The following is a 16,792-nucleotide window of genomic DNA, read 5'->3' as shown; positions in this document are numbered from 1 at the left end:
CAGGTGGCTGTCCTGTGTCCAGGGCCTTGCTTCCAAATAACCCCCATCCCCCACCTCCATGAGAGCATTTGTGTCAGAGATGGCCAGGGTTACAAAGCAAGCAGGTCTGAGTGCAAACCTTGCCACTCCCCAGCTATGTGGCCTCAGAGAGATTACTCTGTACCTCCCTGAGCCTCAGGGAACACACTGGCAATGCCAGCCTCCAGGGGGCGCTAACTCTTTACTCTTAGCTCAAATGCAGGCATACTGAGTTTGGGAGCATTCAGCTGCTTCCTCTGCCTGAGACATCCCATTGGGAGGCAGAGGGACTAGGATGATTTGGGGTTGCCTGGGAGAAATGGAAAGACATCAGCTGCAGGCAAGAAAGTGAGCAGAGGGAACCAAAGGAAAGATTCTTAAAGGGATAACGAACTACCGTGTTTCCCCAAAGGCCTCAAACAAGGAAATCTTCAGAGCACTCTAGAGGACATTGGGAGATTTTATTTTTAACATTAAAACTAAATTCCTCACAAGAAATCAAGGAGGGTTCCCCCTCCCCCTTCCAGGTTACTGGGGCATAAAACAGGTCTTGACCACCTGACTCTACCAGCAGAGGTGGAAAGTCAGTACCAGACTCTCTTGCAGCTACCCATTCAGCCACACATTATCATATTAGTCCATTATTCCTATATTAATGAATAGCAGTTCTCTCAGTCACATTTGTTTTATCTCATGCCCATCCACCTGTCCCTTCATGTACAGATTTGCTCAGTTGATCACTAATTCATAGCACCACTCATTCATGCAACATTCATTCATTCATTCATTCATCCATCCACCCCTCTTCACTCCTACAGATCTGAGCCCTCGGCCATGTGCTCATGCTCCATTCACACACTCATGTACTCACAGCCCCCGTCCATTCACACTAGCTCACCCTGTTGGTTGTTGGCTGACACTCCCTCCACACACTCACCTGGGTCTTTCCCCTTCGCTCTTTGGCCACATGATATCCCACCACCCACCACGTGAGCCTCAGCCCCCCACGTGAACCTTCACATGCAGCACATTCTCTCGGTGCTCCCGGTGGACACTCACCTTTTTGTCAGCACTGATGAGGAGGGGCTGCACTTGGATGCTGTCGCTGGCCACGGGTACGGTGGCGCTGGGGGCGACGGTGGCAGCATCGCTGGGGGAGGCAGAGATGATGGCATAGGCCACCCCGGCACTGCTCAGGGGTGAGGTGATGGCGGTGGGCTCGGTGAGGGCCTGGGCCTGGCTGCTGGGTGTTGGCACATGGTTGACGGTGTTGTTGGCAGTGGGGAGGGCAGGACTGGGGTTCTTGATGCTGACCACAGTGGCCTTTTGGAATGTTGGGGGCTGCTTGGGTGGCCGGTCCCTGCCCGGGGTGACAGGGAGGCTGTCTGGAATCAGAGTCTTTGGCCTAACCTGGGAGGAAGGGACCAGTGTGTGGTCAGACAGATAGACACAAGCTCGTGACGAAGTCATGGCAGTGGGGCAAGCCTCAAGCAGACAGGCTGAGTCCTACATTAGAGGGGAAGGGACCCTCTGTGACCCCACTCTAAGTCTCCCACGGCTAAGGCTACTCTCTCCCTTGCTTGGTTATGCACTGACTTATTGATGTCTACCCACCCATCTGGTGCAAACTCTGAGGGACAGAGGAGGTGGGAGGCAAAGGGAGAGCCTAGGTGGGGTGCATCTTCATCACACCAAGTTCACACGCAAAGCCCGCTGTGTCACGGGTGCTGGATCACGGCCCGTGGGCAGGACTAGGTGAGCCACGGGGTTCCTGCAATCCCCTGGCAGAGGGCACCAATCACTCCAAAGAGCCCACACACATGGAGGTGGGACATGGGCAGTCACCACACGGTGGAGACTACAGCTCCAGTAAGCTTGAGTGGCCAATCCTGGATCTTAGGGGAGTTGAGAAAAATGAGACTTAAGGAGGGAGGGTCATGATTTTAATTCCACTGAAGCCATGGGGAGGGTGTCCTGGCCATTCCATGGAGGGAAACTGAGGCAAAGTCAGACGAGGATTCCTGAAGGAGAATGGTGGTAATGATATCGTTGTCATTAATGATATCATTGTCATTTAGGGCTCTGGACCTGAGCCAGGACTGTTGAAGCTGTGTGCTGGCCCTCTGCTCTCCCTTGCTCTGGGCTAGTGACATTGGGGAGACCCTGCTGGACCCTGACTTTTGGGCAAGTCACCAAGACTCAGCGTGTTATGGTCAGCAAGCATGGCTGTGAGATCCTTCACTGCCTGACATAAGCTGGCCCTCCGTTCTGATGGCCTTCCTATCTTTTACACAAGTGGGCCCTGATGAAAGCAAACCAGGCCCTCCCCATGTTGGGGGCCATGCCATCGCTGGGTAATGTGTCCAGCCTGGCTGAGGTGAGTCTGCTGTTTCGTCCTTGCACAGTATCAGGACCAGTCCCCAGACACTGGGCATGGTGCCACACCCATGATGAGGAAACAAAAGAAGGGTCCTTTCCCCTCCACCCCGTAGCTGCAGATGGCTAGTGCCGGCTGGGGACAAGCTGTTCTCTGCCTCTGAGGAGGCCCAGTTGGGGCAGATGATGTCCTAGGGTTGTTGGAGGGATGTCACTCTGCTGGCTCCTTCCCAGCCACCTTCACTGCAACACCGGCCAGATGACATTCCCTAACTCAGACCAAACACGGTGAATATCCCCATGGCAGGTGCCAGACACCGAGAACAGGTTAGCCAGGCTCAAACGCAGGCCGTCCACCCCAAGGAAAGATGTGGGAACCTTGGAACACAGGACGTTCCCCACAACCACGCAGAGACCCTGGCCATCAGATCCCCATGGAACAGTCTTAGTCTGCTGTTTTCCTTTCTCCGGGTCTGCTGCCACCTCACAAGCTTCCGAGGCCAGCAGGACAAGCGCAGGTGTGTACTAGGCACCTCTCAGCCAGCACATACAAGGCAGGGGCAGAGGATTTGGGGATGGGACAGGGAGTGCTGAGTGAGAGACAAGAAACCCAAGAGCTGCAAGCAGGAGGAGGCCGGGCAGGCAGCACGGAGGGAGTGGGGAGAGAACGTGGGACCAGGTGTCTGTCAGTCTGAGCTTCTGTGGTGATGGGAGCAGTGTAGACTGCCGGGAGGTGGAGAACAAAGCGGGGGGGGAGGGCCCGAGGCTGCCTGGGGAGCAAAAGCCCCAGAGGAAACAGCACAAATTTTTGGCAGAGCCTCTTGAGCCTCTCCCTTGCCTTGTGGAGCCCCAAAAGCCTTGTGGTGGTCCACTGCCAACAAGCAAGGACGGGACTGTGGCCTGATATCTGAAGCCAGGACCCCCATCTCTGCCTACTCTCACCCCCCTCAGGGGGAAAACACTGGCCTTCCCAGGACCTCTGTCTAGGTTTCCCAATCTGTACCTTCCTCCTGGGGCTCACCCCCAACTTTGGTCTACAATATCCCTACTCCAGAAGACCTCTGAGGACCTCAGCATGGGACAGGCCACCTCAGAGCTCCCACCAGCCCTTCATAACCCCTTGAGAGATCCTTGAGACTTGGACCCTCTTAGGGGCAAGGCCCTGTGGACTTCTGAAAAGGTGGGAGCTTGGGGAGTGCTTTCCCTCATGGACAAGAGCCCAGGACACCTATTTCCCATTATCCTCGAACCAGAGGCACCTGCTCGACCTCATAGGTCCAAGACAGCCAGCCAGTGTCTTCACCTCTGCAGCCAGCGGCCCCTGTGCAGGTATAATACACAGAGCAGGTGCTCACCAAAGCCAAGCCATTGAGAGTAAGGGCACTAGGTAGTAATTCCTAGAGTCTAGAATTCTGCTACATTTGGGTGCAGGTATAAGTTCTGCTCCCTGTCACCACCAGGGCCATCAGACACAGTAGAGAGCCACCTGGCCCTCTCAGGGAGAAGCCTTCCATCGAGAGGGTGAGGGGCTGGGTAACTTGTCCAGTGCATGGAGCCCACTTGGGGATCTAGGCTGGTACCCAGGGCCTACACCTTGCACCACTTACCAGGAAAGGTGTTAAATGTAGAGCTCCTTAGACCCTCTGACAGACTCATCAAAATATACACCATGTGTGACCCAGCATAGAAAAAGCTTTGAGTACACTCTGGTTGATGCTGGCTGTGCTTAATTCCATTACAGAAATTTCTGGTCATGGCCCACTTGAGGATTTCACAATTTCTCACTGTTTGAAAAACCAAAGTCCTCACTGTGAAAACTCTGAACCAAATGTTTCCCCTAATGAATGGACAGAGGGAATGGAGGAGGGGAGGGGCCGCCTAAGGAGGGGCCCAGAGGCAGTGCTGAGGGGCTGGGGACAGACATAGGACAGGCAGACGTTTACCTGAGGTAGCACTGCTGCTCCTTGCCCGGCCAACCTCTGCAGGGAGCTGACCTGAGGACCCGTGACAGGCACTGCAGTGGTGGTTCCCAAAGCCTGAAAGACAGAGAGTGTCACCATTGGAGTCCAGCAGTCTGGGACCACGGACTCTTGCTCTCCATATGATACTACTTGCTTGTTTTGTTTTTTAAACCACAGAAGTAGTCTATCATTGTTGTTGTTTTTTTTTTTAAGGGAAACTAAAGGGAAAGAAAAAGGAAACCACTGCCCAGAGAATAGTCAACCTTACTGTATTCTGGCTTCCCTTTTAAAGTGAAGTTTCTATACAGTGAGACAAAACGCACACATGTGTATGTGCGTGTGTCAGATGTATTTCTGACTGGCCTTGCATTTTCCTATGGGGATGACTTTGAACTTGGGATCTTCCTGCCTCCACCTCCCAAGTGCTGGGGCTGCCAGGCATAGTGGTGCATGCCTTTGCTCTCTCAGCACGAGGGGGTTCCAGGACAGTCAGAGCTACACAGAGAGACACTGCCTAAAACACCCTAGTGCATGGTTTCCCCTTCATCTCCGGGTGTTTCTTTGGCTGCCTCTGTCCTGTAAGCACCAATGCCTGTGGCCCCAAGCCTTCATTTCTGCTTCAGGTCCAGCCCTCTTTCCTGACTGTGTCCGAGGTTCGACAGAGACCCAGAGCTTCCAGAGGGGTAATGCGACAGGGACAGCTTTGCTTCCACTCTGCTTGATTCTAAGTTACCAAAAAACACAGCGAGCTGTGAGGGGAGGGAGGGAGGTGTCTTGCGGGCTGTGGAAAGTCTGCACGACAGAGCCTGCTGGATGCTTCAACCTGGCCAACTCCATCCAACCCCATAGCTGTGTGACCACTGCCTGGATTGGGGTGCCCAGCTGTTCTTCAGGTGCCTTTAAGTATGGCGTCCTGCGAGTCAGGTGAGGACAGGTTCTGTATTCCATTGCCTGGAGCACTAGAGGCCTGACAGTTCCCAGTACACGCCCAGTCTCCATGCTTCTGCAAAATGTCAGTGGCAAACATTGCCAAGCAGGGTACCAGTATCTTGTTGCTTCTGGGCATGGCAGGAGTCCTCTCAGAACATTCCTATCACAGATGACCCATCACCTGCTGATGCTGCACGGACCCTAGGTGCGCTCCACTCGGCCTGGAAACTTACATAGGCATCCATCTTTCCACACCCTCATAAAGCGCTTATTAACGAGTGGGAAGGCGTTTTGTCTGTGAGGGCTGACCTCTCCGTTCCGTGCTGGAATTTATCGATGCAACAGACGCAGTCGCTTCAGAGACTGGCTCACTTAGAGCCGCACTTCCGTCAAGATAAATGAGCTGCTGATGACGACATTTATAGCTCTGAGCATTTTAATAGAGGGAAAAGGGGCCATAAAAGTCAAAGATAACTTTCCTGTATTAGTTCAATCCCACAGGCAGTCTGGGAGAGGGCAGAGAAGTCAGCGCATAGCCAGGAGGCAGGCTCAGGCAGGCCCTTCCATCTTTAGGGACAGACGCTCATGTGGCTTTGGAAAAACTTGTCTTTGGTGAAGGTTTCCGAGTGTCAGGGACACTTGACTCTGAGCAGGACTGGATGAGGGAGCACAGATCTGCTGTGACACCAGCTCCATGGGCTACTTAGTATTTCTTGTTGGTGTCCCCAATGGCCACGGAAGGATACTTGCACCACAAAGACTGAGGGGAATGGTCCTGCGTGGTGGGCATTGCACAGCCATGGGATTAGGGACAATAGGAAGTGTGTGTGAGAGGAACATCACCCCAGGCAGCAGTAGGACAGAGGGCAACTTGAGGTCATCCCACCCTGGTGACCTTCTTTGGGAGCCAGTCTGCTAAGCTGGACACCAGTGTGACCTCTCTTGGGGAGAGGGCTTCCATCCCACCTGCCTCTGTCCCACTGTGGTGGCTGATGTAGCCGTCTTGGCCCTCATCTCTGAGGCCATCATTATGAGACCCCCCTCTCGCCACTCTCCACACACTCTTGCACTTTCCTACTTCCGGTGGCTTCTGTGTGGACCCTCTCCAAGCCCCAAACCGATGGGGCTTGTAATAGCCCTGTCTGTCCTGGAACTCACTCTATAGATCATGCTGGCCTCAAACTCATAGAGATCCACCTGCCTCTGCCTCACAAGGACGGAAGGAGGTGGAGACAGGAGGCTCACGAGTTTGAGGAGGCTACAGATTTAGCCAGGTGGTGGTGGTACAGGCCTTTTAATCCCAGCAAATCCTAAAGACAATACACAGAACTTGATTCTGGCGAGGAAGAGGGCCCCTATGAGGGTGGAAGATAGACTAAATGTGCTGTATATGGGAGCCCTCCCCCAGATTCCCAAAGACCTCTTCACTTTCTCCTCCGCTAAGTGGTAGCTAGCTAGCACTGCCTCAGGTGGCACACGGGACATCGGAAGTCACACTGGCAAGGCCACTTTGCAAGAAGCGTTCTGATGATTGAGGCCAGGAGGGGGTCACCATAGCAACATCCACCACAGCATCCAGACAGGACTGGGAGTGCTGGGGCCGGGATGTCTGCTGTGTGAGTGGCCTTGAGCTGCCTTCCAGGGACATGTGGCATGATTCCTACTCATGATGTCAGAGCATAGAGTTCCATGATTCCGTGAGGGCCCAACAGCAATGACTGCCCTGTTCTAACAGAGAAACACATCCTACAGCTGAATTCCCATCCCTAAGTTGCAGCCCCATCAGGAAGCCCAAGGGTCAGAGACAGACTACAGCTTGGAGGTTATAGGATCCAAACTCCTTGAAAATGTGTATATGCTAAGATGCCGGAGTTCAAGAGAGTGACTGCTAAAAAGGCTCCTTTCCCTTACAGTTCTAGCCCAGTGGTTCTCAACCTTCCTAATGCGGGGACCCTTAATACAGTTCCTCATTGCTATTGTTATGAGTTATAATGTAAACATTTGTGTGATGTAACTGTGATGTAAATATCTGGATGCTGGTCTCTGCTCAGGTCAGATCCCTAAGGACTTCCTGGGGAGGTGGTACAAGGTGGAGATGGAGACAAGGAGCCCCCTCAGAGTCTGTTCTGAGGGTCAGTAGGGAGGGGAGGCAAGGCCAGTGTGATGGCTTGAATAAAAATGTCTCTTATAGCATCTATTATTGAGTACTTGAATAAGAGTGTCTCTTATAGCATCTGTTATTGAATACTTGGTCCCAGTTGGTTGTGCCATTTGGGGGTTAGGCAGGACTGGAGGCAGGCTTTGAGAGATTTTTAGATGCCATCAGATCTCTCTCTCTCTCTCTCTCTCTCTCTCTCTCTCTCTCTCTCTCTCTCTCTCTCTCTCTCTCTCTCTCTCTCTCTCTCTCTGTTTCCTGCTTGGTGGTCAAGCTTCCGCCTCCTGCCACCAAGCCTTCACCCTGCCATCAGAGAATCAAGCAATAGACTAAATAAACTCTTCCTTCTCTACGTTGCCTTGGTCCTGCTGTTTTATCGCAGCAACAGAAAAGTGACTAATACAGCCAATGAGGTAGTGTCCATAGCTTAGCTGGCATCTGGAGCAGAGGCACCCGGCGTGAGGCCAGGTCATATGGCTGGCCCTTCAGAGCTGACTCCATTACATGTGCAGTGGGCCCACGGGACATTGTCACACCAGGCACATAGATGAAGGTTTCCGCCTCTTGGGCCATCTGACCCCTCTGGGTTGTGTCCCATGGTCACTGTGCCCCAAATGAGGACATGGGTGCCACAGGCAGAGACTGTTGCTTGCCCCTAACATAACAAAGGTGTTAGACACTTGCCTGGATCCCAACTTCCCTGCAGGAAAACCTTAGAACTGGATCCTGAACACTTAATATTCCAGTATGTTCCCTCAAACCTCAGTCAATCTGTTGAGGGGGAGGTACCAGGCACAGGACACTGGGGTCTGGGCCCCAGGATATGTCACTGGGTGTGGCCCCCAGGGTGTCAGGGGCAGAACCTCAAAACCTCTGCTTTTCTAGCTGTTCGGGATGACGCCTGCTTCCGGGGCTGGGATTCCAGCTTCCCATGCCCAAGGTGAGGCTCATGCCTCCTTCTGGCTGGGTCGGGGAAGAGGAGGGGCTGAGCGTCAGATGGATGGTTGCTTTCTTAGCTCTGCTCCACGTGGCCCAGCCTCGGTGGACACAGGCTCAGAGTGCAGCAGTTTAATTGCATCTGGGTTGCGATTTTCCTGCATTCTTACAGAACCTCTGTGATGTGTGGCTCAGATAACGAGTGAGCCCCAACATCAGTAGCTGCTAATAAATATTAATATAACATAAGCACGGCTTTGACTGTCATGGGAACCAGCTTGTTATTCACAGATGAAGCTCGATGGTTGCCTGTATCACTGTCGGCAGGAAAGAGCCGGGCCCAAATGATGCTGCTGGAGCAAGTTTCTGGGCCTGGCCCCTGCACTCCAACTTACTGTCCCCACCCCTGTTTCCAGACACAGAGCCTCCACTAGCTTCAGCTTGGTGGGTGCCACCTGAAGTCTTCACAAGTGTTCCTAGCTGTCCTGCCTCCTCCAGCCTACTGCTCAGAGCCACACAGTGAAGAGGACACGGGAGTAATGAGATGCGGAGCCTACTTTTAAGGGACTTGTGGAACCTCCATTGTCATTGGTTCTGGCCTGGGTAGTGTCTACATGGATGGAAACATTCATAAAAGTTTACTGGGTTGCATGCCCAGCCTTATGCCGCTCAAGGTGTGTGTCCTCTCTGGAGGACAGAGAAGTCAGTGACGGGGGTACATGGGAACCAGTGGAAGGGAGGAACAGGAGTTCTGGGTGTCACGAGTCGCAAAGGAATGCAATGGAGGAGGAGAGGCATATGCAGAGGCTCCATCAGTGGTGGCCATGAATGCCATGCCCAGGAGCTTGGTCACTCTGGTAGTAACAGAGCTAGGGCAGAGTCTTGGCTAATGTAGCTGGGGCAGTTGTATCACCGCTGGTCTAGAGATCCTGTGTGCATACGGGTTCCCAGCCCTCCTAATACATTAGATGTCAGCTAAGTGCCTCCCTGGCTTGCTGCAGGGGCATGGCGAGGCAGGCAGGGGAGGGCAGCATGTGGAGGTGGCACACTATGGTCCATGGACCCATCTGGAGCTCTGCATTCTCTCCTGCTAGGGCCAGTTTTCCCATGAGGTCTTTCTCGGCCTGGCAGCCTGCTCTCCCCCAGAATGCTAAGGATAACCCCAGTACAGAGCAGGTAGGAAGCACTAGTGGCCTCCAAGACTCCCGGGGGCTGTTAGATGGTTAAACTATACCTTCGAAGCACGAGTCCTCTTCAAAAACCGGGTCTTTCCATCCGGTGAAGGAGGTCATTCGCTGTAGCCATGAGAAGCAAGGTGACTGAGGACAGCGACCCCAGGCCACCATAGCTCAGCTGGCCACGCACATGGACTGTTGAGCTGGTGACCCTGACTGAGACTTGGTCAGCGAGGGCAAGGTGCCCCAGGCCACTCCAACAACTGCAGGGGCCCTTTCAGGGAGCAGCTGCCAATCAGTCTGAGAATCACCCGTGACTACGCTCTGTCGACATCGGAAATACCCTTTCTGCAGCACTGGGGTGGTAGAGTAGCTTAATTAACTTGAAAGGATGTAATTTTATGCTATTTAGCACAAATGCACATTCTAAATGGTCCACAGTCTAAAGATCTGGGGCTGAGATCGTGGGGGTAGGGCATGGCCACAGGATCCTGGCAAACGCAGGGTGGGAAACACTCTGGAAACTTCTGCACATAAATGGAAGCCTCTGAAGCCACACAGCTCTGCCACAGAAGGTCACCAAGACAATGGCAGCTGAAAGTGTTCCCATTCCTGTCCACTCCCCTGCAATGTGAAAACCGTCTTGGGAAGAGAATTGGGTTTAGGGGGCTTAGGAGGCCAGCAGAACTCTCTTGTCCACCCTGCCCACCTGCTGTGGGACCTACCTCAGTTTTCCTGATGGGAATGTCCAGGAGGGGGGACATCTCTAAAAGAAGCTGTCCAGTCCCCAAAAGCTTGGGGACTTGGGCAGGAATGACCCCCAAGGAAGGGATGGGACCTGGAACTCTATGGAAGGACTTTGGGGCTAGTGTCCCTTCTGTCCCCAGAGCAAATAGCAACATGTGACATTGATGAGGAGGACTGAGTGAGGGCCGTGGAGCCTGGGGAAAGAGGAAGGGACTTGGATGACAGGGGCAGCTCCTTCCTGTGTTCCTAGAACCAGTGTTGCACATGTCACCCGGCATCCATGCTTGGGCTTCAGGGTGTTTGCATCAGTTCCTTGACAGAGGCCCTAGGCATGGCCAAGTCTGTGTCCTTACAACATGTGACAGAATTAGGATGCATCCTAGACCCCATCTTTCAGAAGACCCAATGCCCACCTGCAACTGCTGACACGCCTCTCACTGGTCACCTCCAATCTTCCTGAAGCTAATTTGCATAATGCCCTAGTACCACGGGAAACCCAAATAGAGCCTGTTATGTGAATCTATGTCTGAAGAGAACACAGGAGTAATGAGACGCAGAGCCTACTTTTAAGGGGCTTGTGGAACCTCCATGGTCATTGGTCCTGGCCTGGGTGGTGTCTACATGGATGGAAACATTCATAAAAGTTTACTGGGTTGCATGCCCAGCCTTATGCCTCTCAAGGTATGTGATCCATATTACCTTACTTTTAAAACACTGGCCCTATCTTTTGGATAGGGGTGAGGTTCTTCTCATGGCATCCTACTCCTCGGTGCTTGAGAAACTCAATAATCTGCTCTGGCTGAGGCTTGAACATTCCAGAAGGTGGTTCTCAATCTTCCTAATGTTGTGATTCTATAATACAGTTCCTCATGTTGTGGTGACCCCCAACTATAAAATTATTTTCGTTGCTACTTCATAACTCTAATTTTGCTACTGTTATATACTGTAAATATCTGTGTTTTCCCATGATCTCAGGTGACCCCTGTGAAAGGGTCATTCAACCCCAGAGGGGTCTCAATCCCCAGGTTGAGAACCTCTGCTCTAAGATAACCCTTGGTTAGGAATGTCCTTATGTCCTGATAAAGACAGAAGGAAGGTGATACAGGGTGCCCACAAGGCCTGCACTCCCTCCTGAGGGTTCCAGCGGTCCTGTGTGGCAGGTGACCTATGGGAGAAATGATCCCAAGCCTCCTCTGTGGTTAGTTCCCTGTAAGTGCTGGTCCCTCCCTGACCATGGGCCACCTGCCCCTTTGGTTGGGAATTCAGTTGTGCTTTACGGCAGTAGCGACGCTAGAGAACTGTGGGCACAGGTATTCCAGCTGGCACCCAGTGAGCCAGTACAGGGGTGAGAACTGTGGGCACAGGTATTCCAGCTGGCACCCAGTGAGCCAGTACAGGGGTGAGAACTGTGGGCACAGGTATTCCAGCTGGTACCCAGTGAGCCAGTACAGGGGTGAGGATCCGCTCCATACTCTGGAAGGACAAATTGCAGTCACAATCAGTTAAGCTATCTGGGAGTGCTCCTTAGAGACCTCCAGACAGCAGAGGGACTGACTCGAGGCCCAGCAGGATGGTACATGCCTACCATTCCAGCTATCTGGGAGGCTGAAGTTTGAGTGTGAAAGAATTCAAGGGTAGCCCAGCTCATGAGTGAGATCCTGCCTCAAAAAATGGGGAGATGGGATTGAAAAGGAAGCAGAGAGAAGAGAAGGGTTGGGGGGAGAGAAGGAGGTAGGGGTTATTTGTATCATCAGGAAATAAATTTAGATCACATAGGGACAGGAACCTCCCAGGCAGAGGGATAGCCAGAGGTTCTGGGTGTTGGGGTCAGGAAGAGCCCTCTGCCACAACGATGCCTTTTTGAAAGTGGCTACGTCACAGGACACTCAGGGTCACATCACCAGGGCACAGACACAGCCAGACAGGAGGCCCTGGAGTCAGGTCTAGATGGCCTCAGGCCCCTGTGCCAAACCCTCAGTCTCCTCAGCATCTCATCTACAAAGCCACCAGGGTGTCCACACCTCCCGGGTCCCCTCACTTCCACTCAGACTGCAGGATGTCAGAGCACTTCAGGCTCAGTGGCTTACCAGGGCATCCTGGGGGTGGGTGTAGTCCCTACCTTCAGTGAGGGCTGCCAGGAGCAGGACAGGGGTGTGGAGTTGGCCAGCAGCACCTGCTCAGTTCAAAGGTCATTTGTTTATATTCACACTGGTACTACACATAAACACCCCTTCTTGGGGAGGGAAACATTATCATGGAGACGGTCCAGTCACTTGTCCTGACATGCCACCCCATGCCCGTCAGTAGCTACAGGCATGCGGTTCAGAGGCCTGCCACCTATAGCTGTGACAGCTTGCACCAGCCACTCAGTCCCCCCAGGCAACACCATATCCTCAGGGTATCTGCCTGCAGTGTCTGATAAGCACCTAGCATCAGAAGGCCTAAAAACCTGAGCCGTCGCCCGAGTGAGGCTGTAGGACACCCTGGTGGAGGCAGCTTTTGACAAAGCTATTTAACCTCCAGAGCCTCTGTTTCCCCATTTATAAGAGGGGGGGCACGCTGGCTCTATAAGGGGAGTTTGTGAGATGGGATGGGACAGGTGTCAGCTAAGGACAAGGTGGCCCTGCTCAGCTCTATCCTTTTGGGGCAGGAAGCCCAAGCCTCATACAAGCTTAAAGCTGGAGTGAGCAGTCATGTATGTGTAGTGATGTTGTACCTCTATCTGGCACAGTTGCCCTCAGGGGACACAGCACCCCATTGTCTCTATGCAGCCTTGTGAGAAGGTTGGCATGTCTAATTAGAAATTTGTTGAAAATGAACTTCGGATCCTGAGTTATCTGGACCGAAAAGGGAAAAGAGACCTTTCCCAGTACCGGCAGCAGGAGACACTTCGAGTCTATGTATGACATGACTATCTTCTCTAATGACGCAATGGTAGTACGTTCTCTGAGAGTGAGAATACAGACCCCTCATGCTACCCCTGGGGAAGCTTCCGGCAGGGCCCGAAGGGGACAGCACTGGGAAGCTGCAGCAGCCAGTCAGTCCTGTTTTAGATGGCATTTCTCTGCTGAGGTCTGGCTGGGGATGCTCTGTCATTCCTCATCTGTGACCCCCATGAGGCTCTGACGGCCCCCTGACCTCTTGTCCTAAAGTCCTCTCAATGTGACACCCCACCTGGATGCCCTCGTCTCCCAGCACCTGGCACCTGCCAGCGCTTGATCTGTGCACCAGGTATAAGGCGCATGCTATTTCAAAGGCAGTGAGGGAAAAAGCAAAAATCTCATTACTATTTTAAAACATTAATTATATGTTGGAAATGATAGTATTTGGGACATGCTGGTTACACAGAGTATATCATTACAGTCAGCTGTCCCGGGTCTTTTTACTTCTCCTGGGCTGATGAGGCAGCACACAAGGGGCTTCCTGAGGTGATGGGAATATTCCCTAGCTCATCTCCACGGGGGTGTGAGTTACCTGAGCGTCTGCAGCTGTCAAAACTCATCAGACAGTACAATTAAGATCTGTGAATTTCAATGTATGTAAATTATATATCAAAGAAGAAATTACACATTTAAAAAGGCAACCACTAGTTACAGCTCCTTTTTAGAAAGGCAGAGCCCCAGGGACAGCTGGGGGAGCACCTATGGGGTGAGCCCTACCCTATGGAGCCAACCCCAATACTGTCTCCTTCAGGAAACTCTAACATATTGGAATGGGCTAGACAGTTCCGACCTTGTCTATCAGAGCTTGGGAGAGGACCCAGGAGGAAGACATAGAGCAGGAATAGGATGAGGCCTTCTGGGTAGCACAGGGTAAGTATTGGGGTCCACAGAGGTGCACACCCCAGCTTCGCTGATCACCAATGCAGCCTGAAGGACGCTGGTTTTCTGGTTTCAGAAACGGTAAGGAAGGGGAGCCCAGCCCAGGATAGGGAAGACAAGGGACTTTAGAGACCCACTCTGGCTCCCAGCCTGGCATACAAGCTGTAGAGTGGACACTGATTCCCAGCCTGGCATACAAGCTGTAGAGTGGACACTGAAGAGCATAGTGCCAAACACAGCTCAGATCTGTCTTGTCCCCTGTCAGGAACACTGAAGAAGTCCCAGTAGGAAACCTAAGATCGCTCAGGCAGGGCAGGAGCTAGGGATACCCATGGAGACAGACACGTTATGAGCCAGGGCCCAGTGGGTGTTCTGAGAGCTACATTCTCCAAACGAAGAGCCCATGAATCTAAGATGTAGTAGGAAGAAAGGACAGGAAATCAGGGATCAGACACCACAGGCCCTAGAACCAACAGCTGCACGACCAAACAGGGCTCTTATCAGTCACCATGCAAGGCTGCTGTAGGGTCTTTATGTACTTAGCCGAGGCCAGTGTCCTCTCCCTTCACCTCTGGGAGCAGTATACACTTCTGGCATAGGTGACAGAAACGTTTAGACTGCTGACACCAGGAAGGGATTTAGCAGGAACCCCATGGGATCCAAAGAGATGCGTGAAGTCAACTGATGAAGGCAAAGCTACCAAGACACAGAAAAAGTCCTGTCTCCCAGAGTGCTCACAACCTAGAATCAGGAGGCTGGGAACCCAGGTGAGCCCTTGATGTTCTGAGCGTTCTGTCTCTCTACCTACCCTACGAATTCACTGCATATGTGCAGAAGTGATTCTCAAATCTCAGCCAGGAACATGCACTGTCGTCACCAGGCAATGACCCCACATATGCTTCCTCCTGGCCAGAGGCCCCAGACTGCGGTTGGCCTATCAGGCCTGGTGTGACCCATTAGCCGCCCGAATCATTTTAATCTCCCAGACAGGAACTGTGGTCCTTCCCACCAGCACCAGCACCAGCACCTCTCGCCTCCTTCCTGCCCACTATGAGCCGCATTGCCACAGCAGTGTGTCCTTTTAGCAGTAAGCCAGGATACAGAATGTGTGCTCAATAGTCGGGTGTTTCAGTCTCAGATTTGGAAGCCTCAAGTTACTGGTGACAACTTGAAGGACAGGCCACAACCCTGGGGCCCGAGAGAGGCAGACCACTAGGGCTAGAATATCTTGAGCCCTGTGTGTGTTCTGGACCGCTGCATGTGGTGGGCTAGGTTCTCTGTGAAGGGCCAAAGGTGGGCCCTGCAGTGTCTTTGTCCCTGCTACCTAGAACACACAGCTGAGGAGAGGAGGGCCACAGGACCTCCGCCACACTGGCCCGCCCTGTGCCGTACCCAACACAGACGTTGTTCACCCATAATCCCATAGGAAGGCCCAGGGCACACTCGGGGCACCAAGTGGAGCTGGGAGGCTTGCGGTGTGATACCACCCTGCCTCTGAACTGAGGCAAAGCGCCAGCAGGCACTTGGAGTGCCACAAGGGTAAGCAGGGCTGGCTAAGCCATGCTACGAACCACAGCAACTTGTAGGGGAAGATGCGAGAAGTACACAGGCTGACTGGGGGTCAGGGAAGTGATGCACACACTGGTAGGGGTACGGGGGTGGGGATAGGGGATGGGGATAGGGGGTAGGAGTGGCAGACACAAGGCTACACTAAGCAGGACTTTGCTCCAGGCGTCTACGGCCTTATGGTGTTTAACTGCCTTGGGCTCTTCCCCTCTTGGGGCCCCTGCATCAGGCTTGTGTCCTGGGGCGCTGAGATGACCCCTCCATTAACTCAGGCCCTTTACACTAACAGTGGGCCTCAGCCACTCACTCTACTCTCCATCCTATAGATGGGGAAGGTGAGGTCAAGTCAAGGCAGGAGCAGGGAGCCTTGAGCTACACACATTCATGTTCATACCCTGCAGGAGGAGAGCCACACACCCAACTGGGATATCTAGAACACCACCAACAGTTCTCTTTCTTCTCCAGGCACAGAGCAGGCAAAGACCTGGACTGGCAAGCTGTTCTTCAGGGGCAGGTTACTGAGAGGGAGAGCCAAGGGATCAGAAAATACAGATAGGAAAGCCGGGGTCTTGCACAAGCTGCGTCTTAGGCCAAGAAAGTTTATTAAGAAGTGCAGCATCTTGTATACAGTTTGCAAGGGGTAAATTCGACAGTCAGAAGAAAGCTGTCATACAGTGGAGCAAAGCCAGCAGGAAGCTAATCAAGCGATGTCGTACAAAGGGAGCACAGTGTCTCAAGTGTGGCACAGACAGCACACAGCAGCCTCGGAACTGATAACCACAGCCCTTCAGGGGCAAGAGTTGGGCTCCCAGGATCCAAAGTTGCAGCTCTCCCAAGACTGTGGCCCCCAGGCCACTACTGGCCTTGCCAAGCATGTTCTTGGCTTTAGGCTAAGAACTACATTCCTTCACCAAACATCTGGGCCCCAGGAGAAGCCTTGCATCAGCCCAGCTCCCAACAGTTCCCCGTCATTTATTTATTTGTTTATTTTCTGTTTTTTGGGACAGAGTTTCTCTGTGTAGCTTTGTAGACCAGGCTGGCCTCAAACTCACAGAGATCCGCCTGCCTCTGCCTCCCGAGTGCTGGTATTAAAGGAGTGTGCCACCA

At 52.9% G+C, this 16,792-nt stretch overlaps 1 protein-coding gene across 3 annotated transcripts in view; it reads right to left on the bottom strand.

Moving 5' to 3' along the window:
* The window catches only part of Phf21b (PHD finger protein 21B), a 67,039-nt gene that overhangs the window by 16,230 nt on the left and 34,017 nt on the right, over positions 1–16,792 (bottom strand). For all 3 annotated transcript variants that reach the window (XM_005067053.4, XM_005067054.4, XM_040754043.1), the window contains exons 3-4: positions 4,338–4,430; positions 1,078–1,428 (exon numbers count right to left, since the gene is read on the bottom strand). In XM_005067053.4, the coding sequence (XP_005067110.1) occupies positions 1,078–1,428; positions 4,338–4,430 (444 nt within the window). The remainder of the gene's footprint in view (positions 1–1,077; positions 1,429–4,337; positions 4,431–16,792) is intronic.

This window comes from Mesocricetus auratus, unplaced genomic scaffold, assembly GCF_017639785.1.
Source record: "Mesocricetus auratus isolate SY011 unplaced genomic scaffold, BCM_Maur_2.0 Super-Scaffold_100010, whole genome shotgun sequence".
Classification (NCBI taxonomy): Eukaryota; Metazoa; Chordata; class Mammalia; order Rodentia; family Cricetidae; genus Mesocricetus; species Mesocricetus auratus.
This window is presented reverse-complemented; position numbering and strand designations above follow the sequence as displayed.